Source organism: Salmo salar, chromosome ssa22 (genome assembly GCF_905237065.1).
Source record: "Salmo salar chromosome ssa22, Ssal_v3.1, whole genome shotgun sequence".
NCBI classification, from domain to species: domain Eukaryota; kingdom Metazoa; phylum Chordata; class Actinopteri; order Salmoniformes; family Salmonidae; genus Salmo; species Salmo salar.
Window position 1 is genome coordinate 28,084,905 of NC_059463.1, and position 19,495 is coordinate 28,104,399.

Sequence of the window (19,495 nt, forward strand, 5' to 3'; positions counted from 1 at the left end):
AGATTATGATCAGTGATTAGTTCATTGACTATAACTGCCTTGGAAGTGAGGGATCTAACATTAAGTAACCCAATTTTGAGATGTGAGGTATCACAATCTCTTTCAATAATGGCAGGAATGGAGGAGGTCTTTATACTAGTGAGATTGCTAAAGCGAACACCGCCATTTTTAATTTTGCCCAACCTAGTTCGAGGCACAGACAAGGTCTCAATGGGGAAAGCTGAGCTGACTACGCTGACTGTGCTAGTGGCAGACTCCACTAAGCTGGCAGGCTGGCTAACAGCCTGCTGCCTGGCCTGCACCCTATTTCATTGTGGAGCTAGAGGAGTTAGAGCCCTGTCTATGTTCGTAGATAAGATGAGAGCACCCCTCCAGCTAGGATGGAGTCCGTCACTCCTCAACAGGCCAGGCTTGGTCCTGTTTGTGGGTGAGTCCTAGAAAGAGGGCCAATTATCTACAAATTCTATCTTTTGGGAGGGGCAGAAAACAGTTTTCAACCAGCGATTGAGTTGTGAGACTCTGCTGTAGAGCTCATCACCCCCCCTAACTGGGAGGGGGCCAGAGACAATTAATCGATGCCTACACATCTTTCTAGCTGATTTACACGCTGAAGCAGGGGTCTCTTCACAGTCCCCAAGTCCAGACCAGACTCTGGGAAACGCACAGTACTACACAGAGCCATGACCACATGGAACTCTATTCCACATCAAGTAACTCATGCAAGCAGTGAAATTAAACAAAACAGATAAAACTACACCTTATGGAACAGCGTGGACCGTGAAGAGATACACAGAGACACACACACGCATACTCACACACACACTAGCACACACACTCTATACACATGTACATGTACATTTTAATATTGTTGTATGGTGGTATTGTACATTTTTGTGTTGTAGATATATAGTGGTGTGGTGATGTTATATGATGTACTGTTTTATTTATTTTTGGTTTATTTATTTTGTGATGAGCCTTAATGTGTCTGGACCCGAGGAAGAGTAGCTGCTGCCTTGGCAGGAACTAATGAGGTTCCATAATAAATACAAATACAAAAATATTGGTGTCTCATCTCTACATTTATTTGGCATCACTCAAGTTGGGCCTCAGTGTATTTGACTATACATATCAAAGGTTGTCAATAGCTGAAATTTGGGTAAGGCTGAAATTTGGGTAAGATCATGTGAATCAGAGCATTGCAGCAGCAAGCCAGGAACCTTGGACCAAATAATAGGCAGACTACTGAAAAGCACAAAGTCTTTGGCGTATTCTATCACTATAGTATTTTTAAGAGTTCAGCTAGGCCACAGTGTGAACTCTATTCAGTGGTGTAAAAATAATTTAAAGTACTACTTAAGTCGTTTTTTGGGGTATCTGTCCTTTACTATTTATATTTTTGACAACTTTGACTTTTACTTCACTACACATTCCTAAAGAAAATAATGTACTTTTTACTCCATACATTTTCCATGACACCCAAAAGTACTCCTTACATTTTTACAGGAAAATGGTTGAATTCACACACTTATCAAGAGAACATCCCTGCTCATTCCTACTGCCTCTGATCTGGCGGACTCACTAAACACAAATGCTTTGTTTGTAAATTATGTGTTGGAGTGTGCCCCTGGATATCCGTCAATAAAAAAATTATACAAAAATTATGCCGTCTGGTTTGCTTAATATAAGGAATTTGAAATGGTTAATATTTTGATCCTTAAGTACATTTTAGCAATTCCATTTACTTTTGATAATTAACTATATTTAAAACCAAATACTTTTAGACTTTTACTCAAGGAGTATTTTGCTGGGTGACTTTTACTTGAGTCATTTTCTATTAATTAAGGTATCTTTACTTTTACTGAAGTATGACAATTGAGTACTTTTTCCACTACTGACTCTAATCCATGCACATAGCCTGGCAAACAGCTGGCAATATTGAAGAGAACAGATAAGAACTTGTGAAACTAAATGTAGGAACATTTTCTTTGTTAGGAAGAGATGCACCTGATTTAGCTTGCCTGACATTTTGGGACTGTTGGTGCAGTGTTTTGCACTGTCAGAAAACGAAATAATGCCGAGTTCAAGAACAACTGGGGACTGAGAAATCTTCGACTTAAAACTTCAGTGCGTTCAAAACAACTGGGAACTCGTAAAAAAACGAGCTCCGAATGGGAAAATCGTTTTGAACGGTCATCGAACTCGGAATTCCAAGTAGGAAACCCGGGCATCTTTCTACAGCTCAGACTTTCCGACCTGAAGCAGACTGACGTCATGATTTGACCTTGTTGTTTTTTCGAGTTCCCAGTTCAAAACAACTGGGAACTCGGAAAAATACGAGGTCAAATCATGACGTCAGTGATCTTCAGGTCTAGACTGAGGCACGAGTTCTCGAGTTGGAATTCCGAGTTGGATGACCGTTCAAATAGATTTTTCACAGTCGGAGCTCGTTTTTTCTGAGTTCCCAGTTCTCTTGAATGCACTGAAGTCGGAAGTCTGATAATTCCGACTTCCCAGTTCCCAGTTGTTTTGAACATATTACCAGAACTCCGCCCACAATGATGCCTTGTTCATGACAACTGGGAACTCGGAAATCTCCGACTTCAGTGTGTTTAAGACAACTAAGAACTCGGACAAAAATGTGCTCCGAGATGGGGAAATTTGTTTGAACGGTCATTCAACTTGAAATTACAATTCGAGAACTTGAGCTCTGACGTCCCGACCTGAAGATCGCCGAAGTCATGACTTCACCTCGGTTATTTCCGAGTTCCCAGTTGTCTGGAAAGCACCATGAAGCTCACACGCCTCCTGGTAAAACAACAGCAAATGGGCAACGATGCCTGTTTATTGGATATTCAAATAGGAGGAGTGGTCACCTTCATCGACTTCATGAAACCAACACAGAAGACAAGGCCACCTGATGAGGAGTGTATACAACAAAATACATGTTTTAAATGTGTTATATTTGTATAGTCTAGTCATTCAACTGTAGGAGAAATAAAAAGTGGTTGCAATCTATAATGGATCTTAACGATTTCAACAGTGGTGGGCGATCATCAACTTTATCCGACAATAGACAACAGTTACCTGGTCATGGCCACTCGCTTGTTAGAAAATCGGTCTCCGAGGCATCCGTGAAAAGGCAAGCGGTGAAGAGACATCATCATAAACACAATCTGAAGCATCGGTATGAATTTCTTGAAACTCTTGGAAAAGGGACTTACGGAAAAGTGAAGAAAGCAATCGAGAGATCCGGTAGAATGGTACGTTTTTTAATGCTTATTCTCATTTTCAAATTTGTAATGAGTAGCCTTTTTAAATATTTCATGATTTGTCATTACAATTTCATAAAATGTTTAAGGTTTAGGCCTTTAATTCATCTGTTGGCCTACTTTGTTGGTTTAATTATGTAGGCTGTTGTATTTATTATTTGTACATTATACCTATAGCCTACATTCTGTGATACTTTTGGTAATGTAGTGTATGTGGGCACCTGCTCCTCGAACATCCCATTACAAAATCATAGGCATTAAAATGGAGTTGGTCTACCCTTTGCTGATATAATAGCCTTGACTCTTCTGGGAAGGCTTTCCACTAGATGTTGAAACATTGCTGCAGGGACTTGCTTCCTTTCAGCTTCAAGAGTATTAGTGAGGTCGGGCACTGATGTTGGGCGAGTAGGCCTGGCTTGCAGTCAGCTTTCCAATTCATCCCGAGGTGTTCGATGGGGTTGAGGTCAGGGCTCTGTGCAGGCCAGTCAAGTTCTTCCACACTGATCTCGACAAACCATTTCTGCATGGACCTCGCTTTGTGCATGGGGTATTGTCATGCTGAAACAAGAAAAGGCCTTCCCCAAACTGTTGCCACAAAGTTGGAAGCACATAATTGTCTAGAATGTCATTGCTGTAGCGTTAAGATTTCCCTTCAATGGAACTAAGGGGCCTACCCAGAACTATGAAAAACAGCCCCAGACCATTATTCCTTCTGCACCAAACTTTCCAGTTGGAACTATGCATTGGGGCAGGTAGCGTTCTCCTGGCATCCACCAAACCAAGGTATGTCCGTCGGGCTGCCAGATGGTGAAGCGTGATTCGTCACTCCAGAGAACGCTTTTTCACTGCTCCAGAGTCCAATGGCGGCGAGCTTTACACCACTCCAGCCGACGCTTCGCATTGCGCACGGTGATCTTAGGCTTGTGTGCGGCTGCTCGGCCATAGAAAACCATTTCATGAAGCTCTAGACTAACAGTTCTTGTGCTGACGTTGCTTCCAGAGGCAGTTTCGAACTTGGTAGTGAGTGTTGCAACTGAGGACAGACGACGTTTACGCAATACGCTCTTCAGCACTCGGAGGTCCCGTTCTGTGAGCTTGTGTGGCCTACCACTTCGCGGTTGAGCCGTTATTGCTCCTTCACATTTCCACTTCACAATAACATCACTTACAGTTGACCAGGGCAGAAATTTTACAAACTGACTTGTTGGAAAGGTGGCATCCTATGACGGTGCCATGTTGAAAGTCACTGAGCTTTTCTGTAAGGCCATTTTACTGCCAATGTATGTCTGTGTGCTCGATTTTATACACCTGTCAGCAACTGGTGTGGCTGAAATTGCAGAATCCACTAATTTAAAGGGATGTCCACATACTTCTGTGTATATAGTGTATCTGATGCCATGTCATACCAAATTGTTGTGTTGTACAGAGGAGACTGAAGCAAGCACACGTAATTGTGTATGTTCTGTCATGACTCACTCAAACTACAATGACACAAAACGATGACACACTGAGTGGTTCACCAGGAGCTTGAATAGACTTTCCTTTAAAAACAAAAACAGGTCTGTCCATTAGCACACCCATATCTCCTTTACACTGTAGAAACTCCTAAAGGTGGGTGATCGCCTGCTGGTATTTATAGGCCTGTGTTATTTTGCCCATACCATTTAGCTGTGTGCAGCCTGCATTAGAAACAGAAACATGTTTTGATGAGACTTTAAAAACTGGTAGGCTACAACATCGGCAATAGATTCATTCTGTGATCTTTTCCACACTGTGACCGACCCTTGTTTGGTTGGATCTACTAAGACTAAACATGTCTAGGCTATTGAGCACCCAACATGTCAGAACAAAGAGGCACCAAACTGGCTTATAGCCTATTCTGCAATGCCTGCCTGGCAGTGAATAGCTCTGTGGGCAGACAGTTGGCAATTTGACACTGGTATCAGAGGTTTCTGGGAAGGCACGCCCCTTTCTATTTACCCTCAGTTTTGGAATGTGTTGAGTAAAGATTTAGACAAATGTATGTTTGAGTAAGAGTTCAACGGTTAAGACAACAGGACATGCTCTGGGATGGTTCAGTACAGTCCAATAAACCTCCCACATATCCAGACCATAAAAATGTATGTGCACTTCTTATGTGTCCTAAAGAACATCTTCAAACAGTCTGAGCTCATTGTATTCATTCACCTCTTGGGTACGTTGTATACAAGAATGAGTTACAATGACCGACTACTTGGCAATACATTTACATTTACATTTTAGTCATTTAGCAGATGCTCTTATCCAGAGCGACTTACAGTAGTGAATGCATACATTTCAGGCATTTTTTATTTTTTGTACTGGCCCCCCGTGGGAATCGAACCCACAACCCTGGCGTTGCACACACACCATGCTGGCGTTGCAAACACCATGCTCTACCAACTGAGCCACAGGGAAGACTATAGATTACTATGAATGACCTTAATTCAGTACTGACAATTGAGAGCCATACTGGAAAAACACATTGTTATTGTAGTTTCAAACAGGGCATTAAAAGTGTAGTTTTCATCGAATCAAGCACAAGACTGAAATGTGCGTAACATGTTCCTGTGTCAAGGGCAACCGACCTCCAAATACAATTTAGTGATCCATCAAAATCATCTTTAGACTTGACTGGGGCAGTTACATACATACATTTAATGCAGGGGATCTGAAATGCAGGAGTTGGATGGATAACAACCACTCCCTTGTAGTTTACTAACATATGTGGGTTAGCAAAGTGAAAGTCGATGTCCCAAAATCTCAACACTTTTGAAGTCCCACATAATCCTGTCCTCATGATATTTATTATGTGTAAAATGTGACACCGAGGTGTAATCTGTAGCCCAGATTTGTCCTTGAAAGGACACTGGAGTTTTGGTGTCTCCTGATGGGGTGATAGTTGGTCATCCTAAAATGGCTCTCTAATCTAGGCCTACCTCTCAGGTATGGAGGAGGGACAGCTGGGTAAATTCCCACCTGTCTGAGGTGCATTCCTGTCCTGTAGCCTAGGGGCAAAAAGAGGGGGATGGGAGAATGAGGTAAAAAAAAAAATGTTTGTGATTATTCACAATTTGTTTGCTGACAAACATCAAACATTCAGTATGTAATTTGTATGTTCAAAACAAGTAATATATTTGTCAGTATTAACCTCATTGAACAGTTGCAGCAGTTTTGTAGCCAAAACTAGGCAACATTGGGTCATAACACAATGCCTCTATGGTATAACCTTGGACTTCTGTCATATTGATCAGAAGGAGGGGGGTTAGAGAGAGTGGGAGAGAGGAGGGCAATAGTTATGTGTTAGCTAAAGAAAGTTAATTTATTTGTCACAGAGAGATTAATGGACCCCAACCCTGCATCCTGACCAGTAACGGTGATGTTTAACATCAATATTCAGTTTCACATTTCATTATACTATTCATCATTTACCATTAGCGAAGCAGGAAACACAATTTGTAGGAAAGAACACGAGGGGTTTTTATTTTGGGGTTTCCTTTGATGTGGTCACGTCATAGTAATGGATTGTTCCATAAGGAAATGGATATATTTCTATTTAGGGCAATTCCACCATAACAGACAGATGCTCACACCCTTATTGACTGTGGACTAGCACAAAGAGAGTATAGAAGCACGGAGAAAACAACAGTTGAACATTCTATGCTGACCTTCAAAACATGCATGTGCTGAGGTGTCTAAAAAATAAGTTTGGTTTGTTTGTCCATGAAAGTCCATGCTAAATCAGCTGGGGTTGGGCCCTTTCCAAGCCATGTGCTGTTAAAGGTTGGACTGATTACTGTGGGGAAACATCCTGAGAAAATTGAAGAAAGTGACGATTGGAATTCCCCTCCCAAAACTTCTGTATAGACTTTGAAGATAAGTGTCGTGTCTGCATACCTGGCTGGGGTGACTGTATCATCCCACATGGCTTGTTCCACCAAAGGAAGAAGCATTTTTCTCTGCTTCATCTTCCTATATCTTCCAGTCTAATGGCACAGAGATGTGTAACTCGATGCTGGGAGTGACCTTTAATACAATGGAGGGCATCATTTTAATCTACGGGCTCTGTGTACAGCTGCTCCTATCCCTTTGTGAAATCCTGTATGTTTCATATTACATAATCAAAGGAGATTAATCTTCAGGCTAGCCTCCCACAGAGCGTGGGCATCAAACATCACAGTGTGTGTGGGGGCTCTCGAGTGGTGCAGCGGTCTAAGCATCACTACAGACTCTGGTTCGATTCCAGGCTGTATCACAAACGGCCGTGATTGGGAGTCCCATAGGGCGGGGCACAATTGGCCCAGTGTCGTCTGGGTTAGAGTTTGGCCGGGGTAGGCCGTCATTGTAAATAAGAATTTGTTCTTAACTGACTTGCCTAGGTAGGTAGATAAATAAAATTGGTCCTCGCCACAGTGTTTTACAGGGCCAGTATTTGGTGGCTATACTCCACCTGTATTGAGGAATAACACACTAACATGACATTAACACTGGCTCAGTGTGACTTGAACATTAGTTTTGCCATGAATCCAGTCAACAGACACAACAACCGAAGGATTCATCCTGAGGTAAGTAACATTGATAGGAGAAGACGTATCCAGACTATGACTCATAGGAAGAGGCCGTGAGTGTGAAGGTCTTGTCTGGCATTCTTCCTCCTGTCACGGAGTGTTTCTGTGGTCTTTTATTAGGGTGAATGTGAAGGGCTAAAGAAGACCATGTTCTCTCACCATCGGCTGCCCCTCATTACACCCTCTTCTCTCCTTTGATATACTTTTACGCACTCTGGGTCGGTGTGGAATCCCATACATCTAAACAAGCCTGCATCACATAGGCTAAGACACATTCCTTCATGTACACATGGATATAGTGCAATCTATTACACACACCAATTATACATACAACAATATAAAAGGCATATAGGTAAACATTAGCACCAATCACAGATAGCATCTCAACACACATGTTTCACACAGGCAACCATATACACACAGTTAAGCTGACATTTAGTTACACACCTGCATGTTTACATGCAGTCACACCCTGATGCATGTGTGCATTTAAACTCTGTCACTTCTATTCAAATGATCTAATTCTGGGGGCCTCACTGACGTCATACGAGACAATGCATTTCATCACAACAGCCAGTACACTGTCCCTCCTTCTACTGCCCTGTCACAGTAGCACTGTGGTGTTTTCAGTTAACACTTTCAGCCCTATAATCCTCAGGCTATGGAAGGGTAAAGCTAAACTAAGTTTCTGATTGCTCCTTTCATTTGGATAAATTGTATCTATTCTACATGTTGCCTAACCTCTTCCCCAGGCTACATGTTGCCTGACACACTTGGCTCGGTTTTAAAAAACAAACAATTACTCACTTTGTTTTAGTTTATTTTCTTTGTAAACTCGGCAAAGAAAGAAACGTCCCTTTTTTCAGGACCCTTTCTTTCAAAGATAATTCGTAAAAATCTAAATAACTTCACAGATCTTCACTGTAAAGGGTTTAAACACTGTTTCCCATACCTGTTCAATGAACCATAAACAATTAATAAACATGCACCTGTAGAACGGTCGTTAAGACACTAACAGCTTACAGACAGTAGACAATTAAGGTCACAGTTATGAAAACTTAGGACACTAAAGAGGCCTTTCTACTGACTCTGAAAAACACCAAAATAAAGATGCCCAGGGTCCCTGCTCATCTGTGTGAACGTACCTTATGCATGCTGCAAGGAGGCATGAGGGCTGCGAGGAGGCATGAGGGCTGCGAGGAGGCATGAGGGCTGCGAGGAGGCATGAGGGCTGCGAGGAGGCATGAGGGCTGCGAGGAGGCATGAGGGCTGCAAGGAGGCATGAGGACTGCAGATGTGGCTAGGGCAATAAATTGCAATGTCTGTACTGTGAGACGCCTAAGACGGCGCTACAGGGAGACAGGACGGACAGCTGATCGTCCACAGTGGCAGACCACGTGAAACAACACCTGCACGGGATCGGTATATCCGAACATCACACCTGCAGGACAGGTAAAGGATGGCAACAACAACTGCCCGAGTTACACCAGGAACGCACAATCCCTCCATCAGTGCTCAGACTGTCCGCAATAGGCTGAGAGAGGCTGGAGTGAGGGCCTGTTGTAAGGCAGATCCTCACTAGACAACGTCGCCTGTGGGTACAAAGCCACCGTCGCTGGACCAGACAGGACTGGCAAAAAGTGCTCTTCACTGACAAGTTGTGGTTTTGTCTCATCAGGGGTGATGGTCAGATTCTTGTTTATCGTCGAAGGAATGAGCGTTACACCGAGGCCTGTACTCTGGAGCGGGATCGATTTGGAGGTGGAGGGTCCGTCATGGTCTAGGGCGGTGTGTCACAGCATCATCGGACTGAGCTTGTTGTCATTGCAGGCAATCTTAACGCTGTGCATTACAGGGAAGACATCCTCCTTCCTCATGTGGTACCCTTCCTGCAGGCTCATCCTCTTTTCTCTGTATATATCAATGATGTCGTTCTTGCTGCGGGTGACTCTCTGATCCACCTCTAAACGGACGACACCATTCTGTATACTTCTGGCCCTTCCAGAAGTATACAAACCTCCAAACGAGCTTCAACGCCATACAACACTCCTTCCGTGGCCTCCAACTGCTCTTAAATGCTAGTAAAACGAAATGCATGCTCTTCAACCAATCGCTACCCGCACCCGCCCGCCTAGCATCACTACTCTGGATGGTTCTGACTATATGTGGACAACTATAAATACCTAGGTGTCTGGTTATACTGTAAACTCTCCTTCCAGACTCACATCAAGCATCTCCAATCTAGAATTAAATCTAGAATCAGCTTCCCATTTCGCAACAAAGCCTCCTTCAGTCATGCCGCCAAACATACCCTTGTAAAACTGACTATCCTACCGATCCTTGACTTCGGCGACGTCATTTACAAAATAGCCCCCAACACTCTCTACTCAGACTACATCCAATTTGCTATCACAGTGCCTGCGACCTGTATGCTCTCGTTGGCTGGTCCTCGCTAAATATTCGTCCCCAAACCCACTGGCTCCAGGTCATCTATAAGTCTTTGCTAGGTAACGCTCCGCCTTATATTAGCTCACTGGTCACCATAGCAACACCCACACGTAGCACGCGCTCCAGTAGGTATATTTCACTGGTCATCCCCAAAGCCAACACCACCTTTGGCCCCCTATCCTTCTAGTTCTCTGCTGCCAATGACTGGAACGAATTGCAAAAATCACTGAAGTTGGAGACTTATATCTCCCTCACTAACTTCAAGCATCGGCTGTCAGAGCAGTTAACGATCGCTGCAGCTGTACACAGCTTATCTGTAAATAGCCCATCCAACCAACTACCTACCTCATCACCATATTTTTTGTTTTACTTCTCTTTTGCACACCAGTATTTTAACTTGCACATCCTCATATGCACATACATATGCGGACATATGCCACCCCCGTGCTTCACGGTTGGGATGATGTTCTTCGGCTTGCAAGCATTCCCCTTTTTCCTCAAAACATAATGATGGGCATTATGGCCAAACAGTTCAATTTGTTTCATCAGACCAGAGGACATTTCTCCAAAAAGTACAATCTTTGTCCCCATGTGCAGTTGCAAACCGTAGTCTGGCATTTTTATGGCGGTTTTGGAGCAGTGGCTTCTTCCTTGCTGAGCGGCCTTTCAGGTTATGTCGATATAGAACTCGTTTTACTGTGAAGGTAGGCCTTGAAATAGATCCACAGGTACACCTCCAATTGACTCAAATGATGTCAATTAGGCTATCAGAAGCTTCTACAGCCAGGACATCATTTTCTGGAATTTTCCAAGCTGTTTAAAGGCACAGTCAACTTAGTGTATGTGAACTTTTGACCCACTGGAATTGTGATACAGTGAAATAATCTGTCTGCAAACAATTGTTGGAAAAATTACTTGTCATGCACAAAGTAGATGTCCTGACTGGCATGTCAAAACTATAGTTTATTAACAAGAAATTTGTGGAGTGGTTGAAAAACACGTTTTTTTTTTTACTCCGATCTAAGTGTATATAAACTTCCGACTTCAACTGTATATCACTCGTGTAAATTGTAATTACTTTGCCACTTTTGGCCTATTTATTGCCTTACCTCCTTACTTCATTTGCACACACTGTATACAGATTTTTCTATTGTGTTATTGACTGTACGTTTGTTTATCCCATGTGTAACTCTGTTTTTGTCGCACTGCTTTGCTTTATCTTGGCAGGGTCGCAGTTGTAAATGAGAACTTGTTCTCAACTGGTCTACCTGGTTAAATAAAGGTGAAATGACCTTCCAGCATGACAATGCCACCAGCCATACTGCTCGTTCTGTGCGTGATTTCCTGCAAGATAGGAATGTCAGTGTTCTGCCATGGCCAGTGAAGAGCCCGGATCTCAATCCCATTGAGCATGTCTGGGACCTGTTGGATCGGAGAGTGAGGGCTAGGGCCATTTCCCCCCCCCAGAAATGTCCGAGAACTTGCAGGTGCCTTGGTGGAAGAGTGGAGTAACATCTCACAGCAAGAACGGGCAAATCTGGTGCAGTCCATGAGGACTTAATGCAGCTGGTGGCCACACCAGATACTGACTGTTACTTTTGATTTTGACCCCCCTCCCTTTGTTCAGGGACACATTATTCCATTTCTGTTAGTCACATGTCTGTGGAACTTGTTCATTTTATGTCTCAGTTGTTGAATCTTATGTTCATACAAATATTTACACATAAGTTTGCTGAAAATAAACACGGTTGACTGTGAGCGGACGTTTCTTTTTTTGCTGTGTTTATTATCTTTTACCAGATCTAATTCTCCTACATTCCTTTCACATTTCCACAAACTTCAAAGTGTTTCCTTTCAAATAGTACCAAGAAAATGCATATCCTTGCTTCAGGGCCTGAGCTACAGGCAGTTAGATTTGGGTACGTCGTTTTAGGCGAATTTTTTTATTTTTTTAAAGGGGCCGATCCTTAAGGGGTTTTAAATCTTCCTGGCAGGCCCCTTTGCTACCATTGTATGGATTTTAACATCTTGATTAACTGTCTTACATTGTGCTGTTTGGTTTCTGTGACATTCCCTTGGCAGGACTTGCTACATTATTTAGTATATTGATTGTCTTTGAGAATAAACTGATTCATGTTTAACCTGTCAGTGATGGTGGATGCTTTTATATCAGGCGTGTCAAACTCATTCCATGGAGGGCCTAGTGCAGGGATCATCAACTAGATTTATACCTGGGATGATTTTATTGTTTTTTATAACTTTTTTGGGGAGCGGATGGTCGGGGTAATAAGTCCCTGTTCTGATGCACGACACAACCCTAAGACATGGTATATTGGCCATATACCACAAACCCCTGAGGTGCCTTATCACTGTTATAAATGGGTTACCAATGTAATTAGAGCAATAAAAATAATTGTTTTGTCATACCCGTGGTATACAGTCTGATATACCATGGCTATCAGACAATCAGCATTCAGAGCTCTAACCACCCAGTTTCTTTTGAATTTTTTTTTTATTACAAATCTTTTTTAGATTGCAAATTGACTGCAAGAAGCCCAAACACGTTTGACTAAAACAATTTCTAACCTTGCTTACATTTGTATACGGTCATGTGTCTCTGTTATTTGTGGGACTACTTGGGAACAGATTTCAGTAGAAAAATAATTACAGCCTTTTATGTCCAACAATAATACAATTTTGCTCAGAAAACTTGGGGGGGATTTGTCTCATGGGCCACCAGTTGGAAAACCCTGGCCGAGTGTCTGCTGGTTTGTTTTTTTTTCCTTTCAACTAAGACCTAGATGACCAGGTGAGGGGAGTTCCTTACTAATCAGTGACCTTAATTATATTCTTTTACTTTTTAGATTTGAGTGTATTGTTCGATATTACTGCACTGTTGGAGCTAGGAACACAAGCATTTTGCTACACTTGCAATAACATCTGCTAAATATGTGTATGCGACCAATAAAATGTGGGAGGAGCGAAACCCCGCAGACACTTTGACGTGTGCATTATACGATCATATTACATTGAAAATGACATGCAATTTAAAGTAAACGCAGTTTGTTCTAATGCATACCTTTCTCAAAGCCTTATTTTATTTTTCTTCTCTTTACCTTTACCCAGGTTGCCATTAAGTCCATCAGAAAGGAGAAGATCCAGGATGAGCAGGACCTAGTGCACATTCGCAGAGAGATTGAGATCATGTCCTCACTCAATCACCCCTACATCATCACCATATATGAAGGTACATACGTCTGTGTCTCAAATCCCAACGAGGGATTTTTTTTATTTAATTTGCCCATTATTTAGACAGGGAAGTCACATTGAGACCCAGGTTGCGGTCAGCCCAGTTGATTTTACAATAGTCACGCACAGATACAGTAGTAAAACTTCTCGGGAACAAAACAATAAGATGTGATCAAATTGCATATGCGATGAAACGTGACACCTGAATAAGATGTTTCACACTGAACTCTGTGGAGCAGAGTCTGGTCACGGAAGACTTTGTTTGAGATTGATCCGTTCTTGGTTACATAACCCGCTGCAGTGCCGTCTGAGCTTCCCAATTCCCCATCACCACTGACGTGTTTTCCCTGTAACAACCCATCCCGCCTACGTTGCCGTGTACCTTTGTTTGACTGTTTTCCTGTGTGTGGCCTTGCAGTGTTCGAGAACAAGGACAAGATTGTGATTGTGATGGAGTATGCTAGCCGAGGTGACCTTTACGACTACATCTCTGAAAAGCAGAGGATCTCAGAACGCGAGGCCAGACACTTCTTCAGACAAATCGTGTCAGCTGTACACTACTGCCACAGGGTAAGGCATTGCATCTCTATTAGTCTGTCTTGACAGTGTATGAGATTTGGTTCTGAGATTAGCCTACATCTCTGTACACTTGTTTCGTATTTACCAATAGAGTGGTCTCATATAATTACAGCCATCTCGTTTTTCTTAAATCAGCCTAAACAAAGAACAGACCACTGTTAAATCTCCATCAGTGCCCACAACATGCTGTACCTCATGGGCATATTTGTGACTGGGCACACAGGGACAGTAAGTAGGCAGGGAACCCCACTAGCCTGCCCACTCATCAGCCTCCTCCCTAGAGTGCTGGCAAAGCCACCCTGGCAGTTACATAATGGGCATCATTCACCGTCGGCCAGCTCTGTAGGGTGAAATGAACCGTTAGGTTTATGGAGAGCCAGCGTCAGGGCCAAAGGCCATTCGTCTCAACACAATCACACACATACACACCCTCTCTCTGTCTCTCTCTCTCTAATGAGGATGCGAGGGAACAGACAGGCTCTGTGAACACACACACATGCACACACACATCTACTCGTTACTCCCCCAAGGCCCATAGTAGTGTCGCAAACAATCACGGTGTCTAGAATACTTGGTGTAATAGTATACTGTTTTTCTGTACATTACCGTAAGAACCACTTAGGCCTGTTCTCTGTGAGGTAGGAAGAGTTTAATACCATATAAAACTGACCTGAGTTGACAAAGTGAAGGAAATGGGCCGGTAAAAGCGCTCTGTCTCTGCTACCCAGCTGTCTATTCTGTTTGTCTTTTGTCAGATATGCCAATATTTGAGGTCTTTATTGCTGTTTGAGCTGTATGAAATTGCTCTTAGGCTGGTTGTTTAGTGTTAGAATGCTGTTGGTCCAATAAAATGTGGTCCCTCATTTAAGTCAACTATTTTGTATTATCAATTTGATGTACAGTACATTTAGAAACAAATGTATATCAAATCAATAAGTAGTATGTTCTGAACCCTTTTTACAGTTACTAAAAGCATATTTCTATGTTCACTGGCTCTTGTATGTTTTCTTTACCTCAATGCAACATCAAATTTAAAATGGAAATTCCACCTAGTTAAAAATGTAGCACATTTTTGAGTGATTGTAACAGGAGTTGCAAGACAAATAGTTTGATTTGCATTTCTTGAAGTTGAACTAAATTTAAGCTCTTGCTCCACGCCTGTCAGAGGCATGCCCCCCTGTAGAGTGGAGGACAATGGAGCATAGCTGACATTCCAGAACAATCTTCTGTTGGGAACAACCTCTGTTCTGACCCAAATGTTGAGGGCTTCACTCTTTTTGCCCACAACACATTGTGGGCAAAGACTCAACTTGGGTGTCAACATGAAGACCTTAATAGTTTGTATCTTCTTCTCATCACACAGAATGGGATAGTACATCGGGACTTGAAGCTGGAGAACATTTTACTAGATGGAAAGGGCAATATTAAGGTATGGACAAAGGGCTACTGTGTCTCAGCACCTGTGACAATCTACAATCTTTAGCATTTGCGCACCTGAGGCATTCACACGTAGGTCACTCTCATACCTGCACAGTTCACACTGCAGTGTTGCTTGGAGAATTTACACATGAACAACTCTCACATACTGGTGGAAAACGATTCCTGCCATCCACTCCAATTCGGTTCTCTACTTTCACTTGTTTGTAGTTCCTAGTGTTCATTGAATAGTGATTGTACCTAAGTGCAAACTTCTATTTGATTGTTGTTCCAGATTGCTGACTTTGGGCTGTCCAACCTGTACCGTGGTGATGAGTACCTGCAGACGTTTTGTGGCAGCCCTCTGTATGCTTCTCCAGAGATCGTTAACGGGCGGCCATACAAAGGGCCCGAGGTGGACACCTGGTCGCTGGGCGTTCTGCTCTACACCCTGGTCCATGGGGCCATGCCCTTCGATGGGCAAAACTACAAGAACCTGGTCCAGCAGATTAGCACTGGAAACTACCGCAAACCCACCAACCCTTCAGGTGAGTCTTTTACAGAGTATAGCCTCTCCTAACTGGGATGTAGTTCTGCCATGTAGTGGTGTGTGTGTGTGTGTGTGTTAAAGTTATATCCTATTGTAGCCCAGCAGAGCTGTATCAGTTGAAAATACTGGTGTATGTTCTTCCTCCCTGTCTCAGATGCCTGTGGGCTGATTCGCTGGATGCTAATGGTGAATCCTGAGCGCAGAGCTACCATAGAGGAGATCGCTGGACACTGGTGGCTCAACTGGGGTTACCAGAAACCCCTACTGGCCGAGAGTGAGAATGCGACATTGCTACAACCAAGTGAGAAGACCACTGCATCCACACAGCAGCCTGGAGGCCTTGCCAGCATTGCCAGTTGGCTGCGTCGAAACTCCCGGCCCTTACTGGAGAACAGCTCCAAGGTGCGCTGTCTGCTGCGGTCCCACGGGAGCGGTGGAGGGGACGTGGTGCGTCAGCGGTCCCTACGGAGGTCACGCAAGGAGAACAACGTGTCCCAGACCATGAATGATGGGGCCACCACTCGGCCCTCCAAGGGCATACTGAAGAGACGAGGTAGCCTGAAGCAGAAGGCCCTCAGCGAGGCTACAACCCCAGTGATGGAGGAACCAGTGAGGGACTATGAACTCTCCGCCCAGCCCCCGCCTGTTGCATCGCTGCCCCGCAAAGGCATCTTGAAGAAACCAGCCGAGCGAGAGTCTGGCTACTACTCTTCCTCCCCAGACAGCAGTGACTCTGCCCAGACACCCCAGGCCCAGCTCTGCCCCTCAGCACCGCCCCACCGAAAGGGCATCCTGAAGCGCCACGGCAAGTTCTCTTCAGGCTTACTGCAGGAGTTTGGGTCTCTGGACCAGCTGGCGTCTTCCCTGCCAAGGGGGGGCACGAGAGCACGACCCAGCGGGGCAATCAGCGAGGACAGCATCCTCTCCTCAGAGTCCTTTGACCAGCTGGATCTGCCTGACCGCGTGGGGCCAGCGGCACCCAGCGAACGCCCAGCCAAGGGCACCATGAGGGGCTGCGTGTCCGCTGACAACCTCCTGGACATCCGAGAAGAGGGGCTTGGGCAAGACCTGCTGAGGCAGAGAGGACCCTGGGACATGGCCTGTTACCAATCTGGGGTGGCTGACAGCGCTTTCTCTATCACAGACTGTGAGAACGTGACAGAAGCCTACAAGCAGGCCATGGTGATCGGAGGAGCTGCAGCCAGCTGAGGACCAGCAAGTGTCCCAGGACAGTATAATACAACATTCTCAAAGGACTGAGGCAGTTGTTTAAAGTTGGCTGATAGCTGAACACATTTGTGGTAATGTGTGACTTGATAGCCAAAGTTGTATAGGAGAAGTGAGTAGCTACAGTAGCCACTTGTGATGTGACATTGTTTTGATGCAGTACTATAAGAACTTTACCAAAAACAGATTATAGCAAAGGGAGAAAGAATCTAGACTCATATCAGACTTATTGCTAGTTTAGACAAACATTGTAAAATAAATGCTTCTCAATTAGTTAACTAGATCAGAGGTTTGAGATATTCTCATTTTTTTGTTTCTTTGCCAGGGATATCCAGACTTTTCAATACAATAGTTTTTTCAGGGACTAAATGTTTGGTCAGAAAAACAGGGTACACGGTGTTTTTCAAAAATATTGGTAGCTGTTAATTGTGACATTTTGTCTGGACCAAGTTCCAATTGGCTTTGTGGGGTTTTCAATGTTGACTTTTGGATTTTGATTTCAAAATGTAGCATTTTTGTTCAGGGTTTGAGGGAATTGACAGTTTAATACCAAAGCTAAAATGTGAAAACATGTAGAGCACTATTTTTTTCTGTTCAATCACCATGTTAATAAGACAGATTCATCTGGGCCTGCAGAGCTGCGCAGTCTACTACTGACTGTTATGGTTCAACTTTTAGAACTGGAATTTATTTACACCTGGAAAGATGACTCGCAATAATAAGTAAAGGTAATAATGACATCCATTAAAGGAGCAATCTGCAGTTGGTACATCCAATATTAAACATTTAAATGAATGACGAATATAACTTATAGATGCCTCATCAGCTTAGTTTGACTGTTGTACCCCATCAGAACCCAAAATATGAGCTTGTTATACTCCTTTGTTTTAAACAATGTAAACAAACACTGTATAGTCTCAAACCATGGTTAAAACTATAATCTTGAAATCATGGATGGTCAGTCCCTTTATACATAGCTCTGTACATTTTGAGTGGTTACATTTCTCCAGCCCCACCCCTCAGCTGTTTACCGGGTTACCGCTTTATTGTTCAAACTGCAGATTGCCCCTTTAAGCCCTGAGGCACACGAGCAAGAACTTGTAGAACCTGCTACTATTCTATTCAGCCTAAATTTACTCGGTGTACAGTGCATTTCAGATGAAAAGGGGGGTTTACAGTAAATGTTAAGTACCTCAGTTTTTTGCCGGGTTAAGTACTGTAGCAGTATTCCAGCTGTTCTCTGGAATTAAACCGTGATCTTTAGCATGTGGTAACTAGTTAATGTGTAACTTCCCCAGACAGTGAACTGAAGAACTAGTTCAGACCGATACATGTGACATTTTTATGAGTTAATTAATTTACAAGGACGGGTCTAAAGGTGCTTTTCGGTTTCCCAGTAACAGCATGTGGCCAAAGACTGGTATTTGTGACTTTGATGTGCCATCTTGGGCATTTCATGATTATGACTAGGATTGATTCAATTTATTCTGTTTTAACACCTTAACATGATTAATACTATGAAAAACTGTGCCTAGGAGCTGCTCAGACTATTGAAACCTGATAATTATATAAAATGTTTATCAGGGTTCACTTGAATGTGGAACAAACTGCACACAAAGCTTCGCACAAGGGGCTACAACATCAAGTTGCTGTTCAATGAGTGGAATGTGGTGATTTCTTATTGTTGGTTTTTAATAGGTTGCTTTTATATTTAACACTGTAGGGATAAAGGGAAATAGAACTCTTGGTTTTAGTAGTATACAAGAGCGGTCAACAAAGGAGGTTAAAACACAAAGATATTCACACTTTGATGCTCAAACAGATTCAGGTGATTCTTTTTTTCCCCTCAGTATTATACAGGAACTACAAAATGTTCATACAGTTCCATTAAGTGACCTATCAATTGTTAACCAACTCATGTCAACACAACCATAAAAATGTTGCCATGTTAATAGATACAGGTAAATCTAAGCAATTATGTTTTTCATGAATGGGACATTATCCATGTTTGCCAAAGTGCCCGGCTTATCTGTTGTCAGCTTGTGCTCTGATCTGACTTGGCCCAGTGAATCATTAAAAAAAAAAAAATTGAAATGAACTATACCCATATGAATGATTCCTTTATTGTCTTTGACCTCGTTTGGGACATTTATGGTAGTTGTGGCTATACT

The 19,495-nt window shown here is 43.1% G+C and overlaps 1 protein-coding gene across 1 annotated transcript; it reads left to right on the forward strand.

Annotated features, from left to right (window-relative positions):
* Nucleotides 1–2,734: 2,734 nt before the first annotated feature.
* On the forward strand, nucleotides 2,735–19,427 carry nuak2 (NUAK family, SNF1-like kinase, 2). The gene is made up of 6 exons (XM_014166892.2): nucleotides 2,735–3,260; nucleotides 13,430–13,550; nucleotides 13,971–14,122; nucleotides 15,495–15,560; nucleotides 15,843–16,095; nucleotides 16,252–19,427. The coding sequence occupies exons 1-6, from the start codon at nucleotides 3,018–3,020 to the stop codon at nucleotides 17,304–17,306; spliced, it is 1,890 nt and encodes a 629-aa protein (XP_014022367.1). The 5' UTR covers nucleotides 2,735–3,017; the 3' UTR covers nucleotides 17,307–19,427.
* Nucleotides 19,428–19,495: the final 68 nt, after the last annotated feature.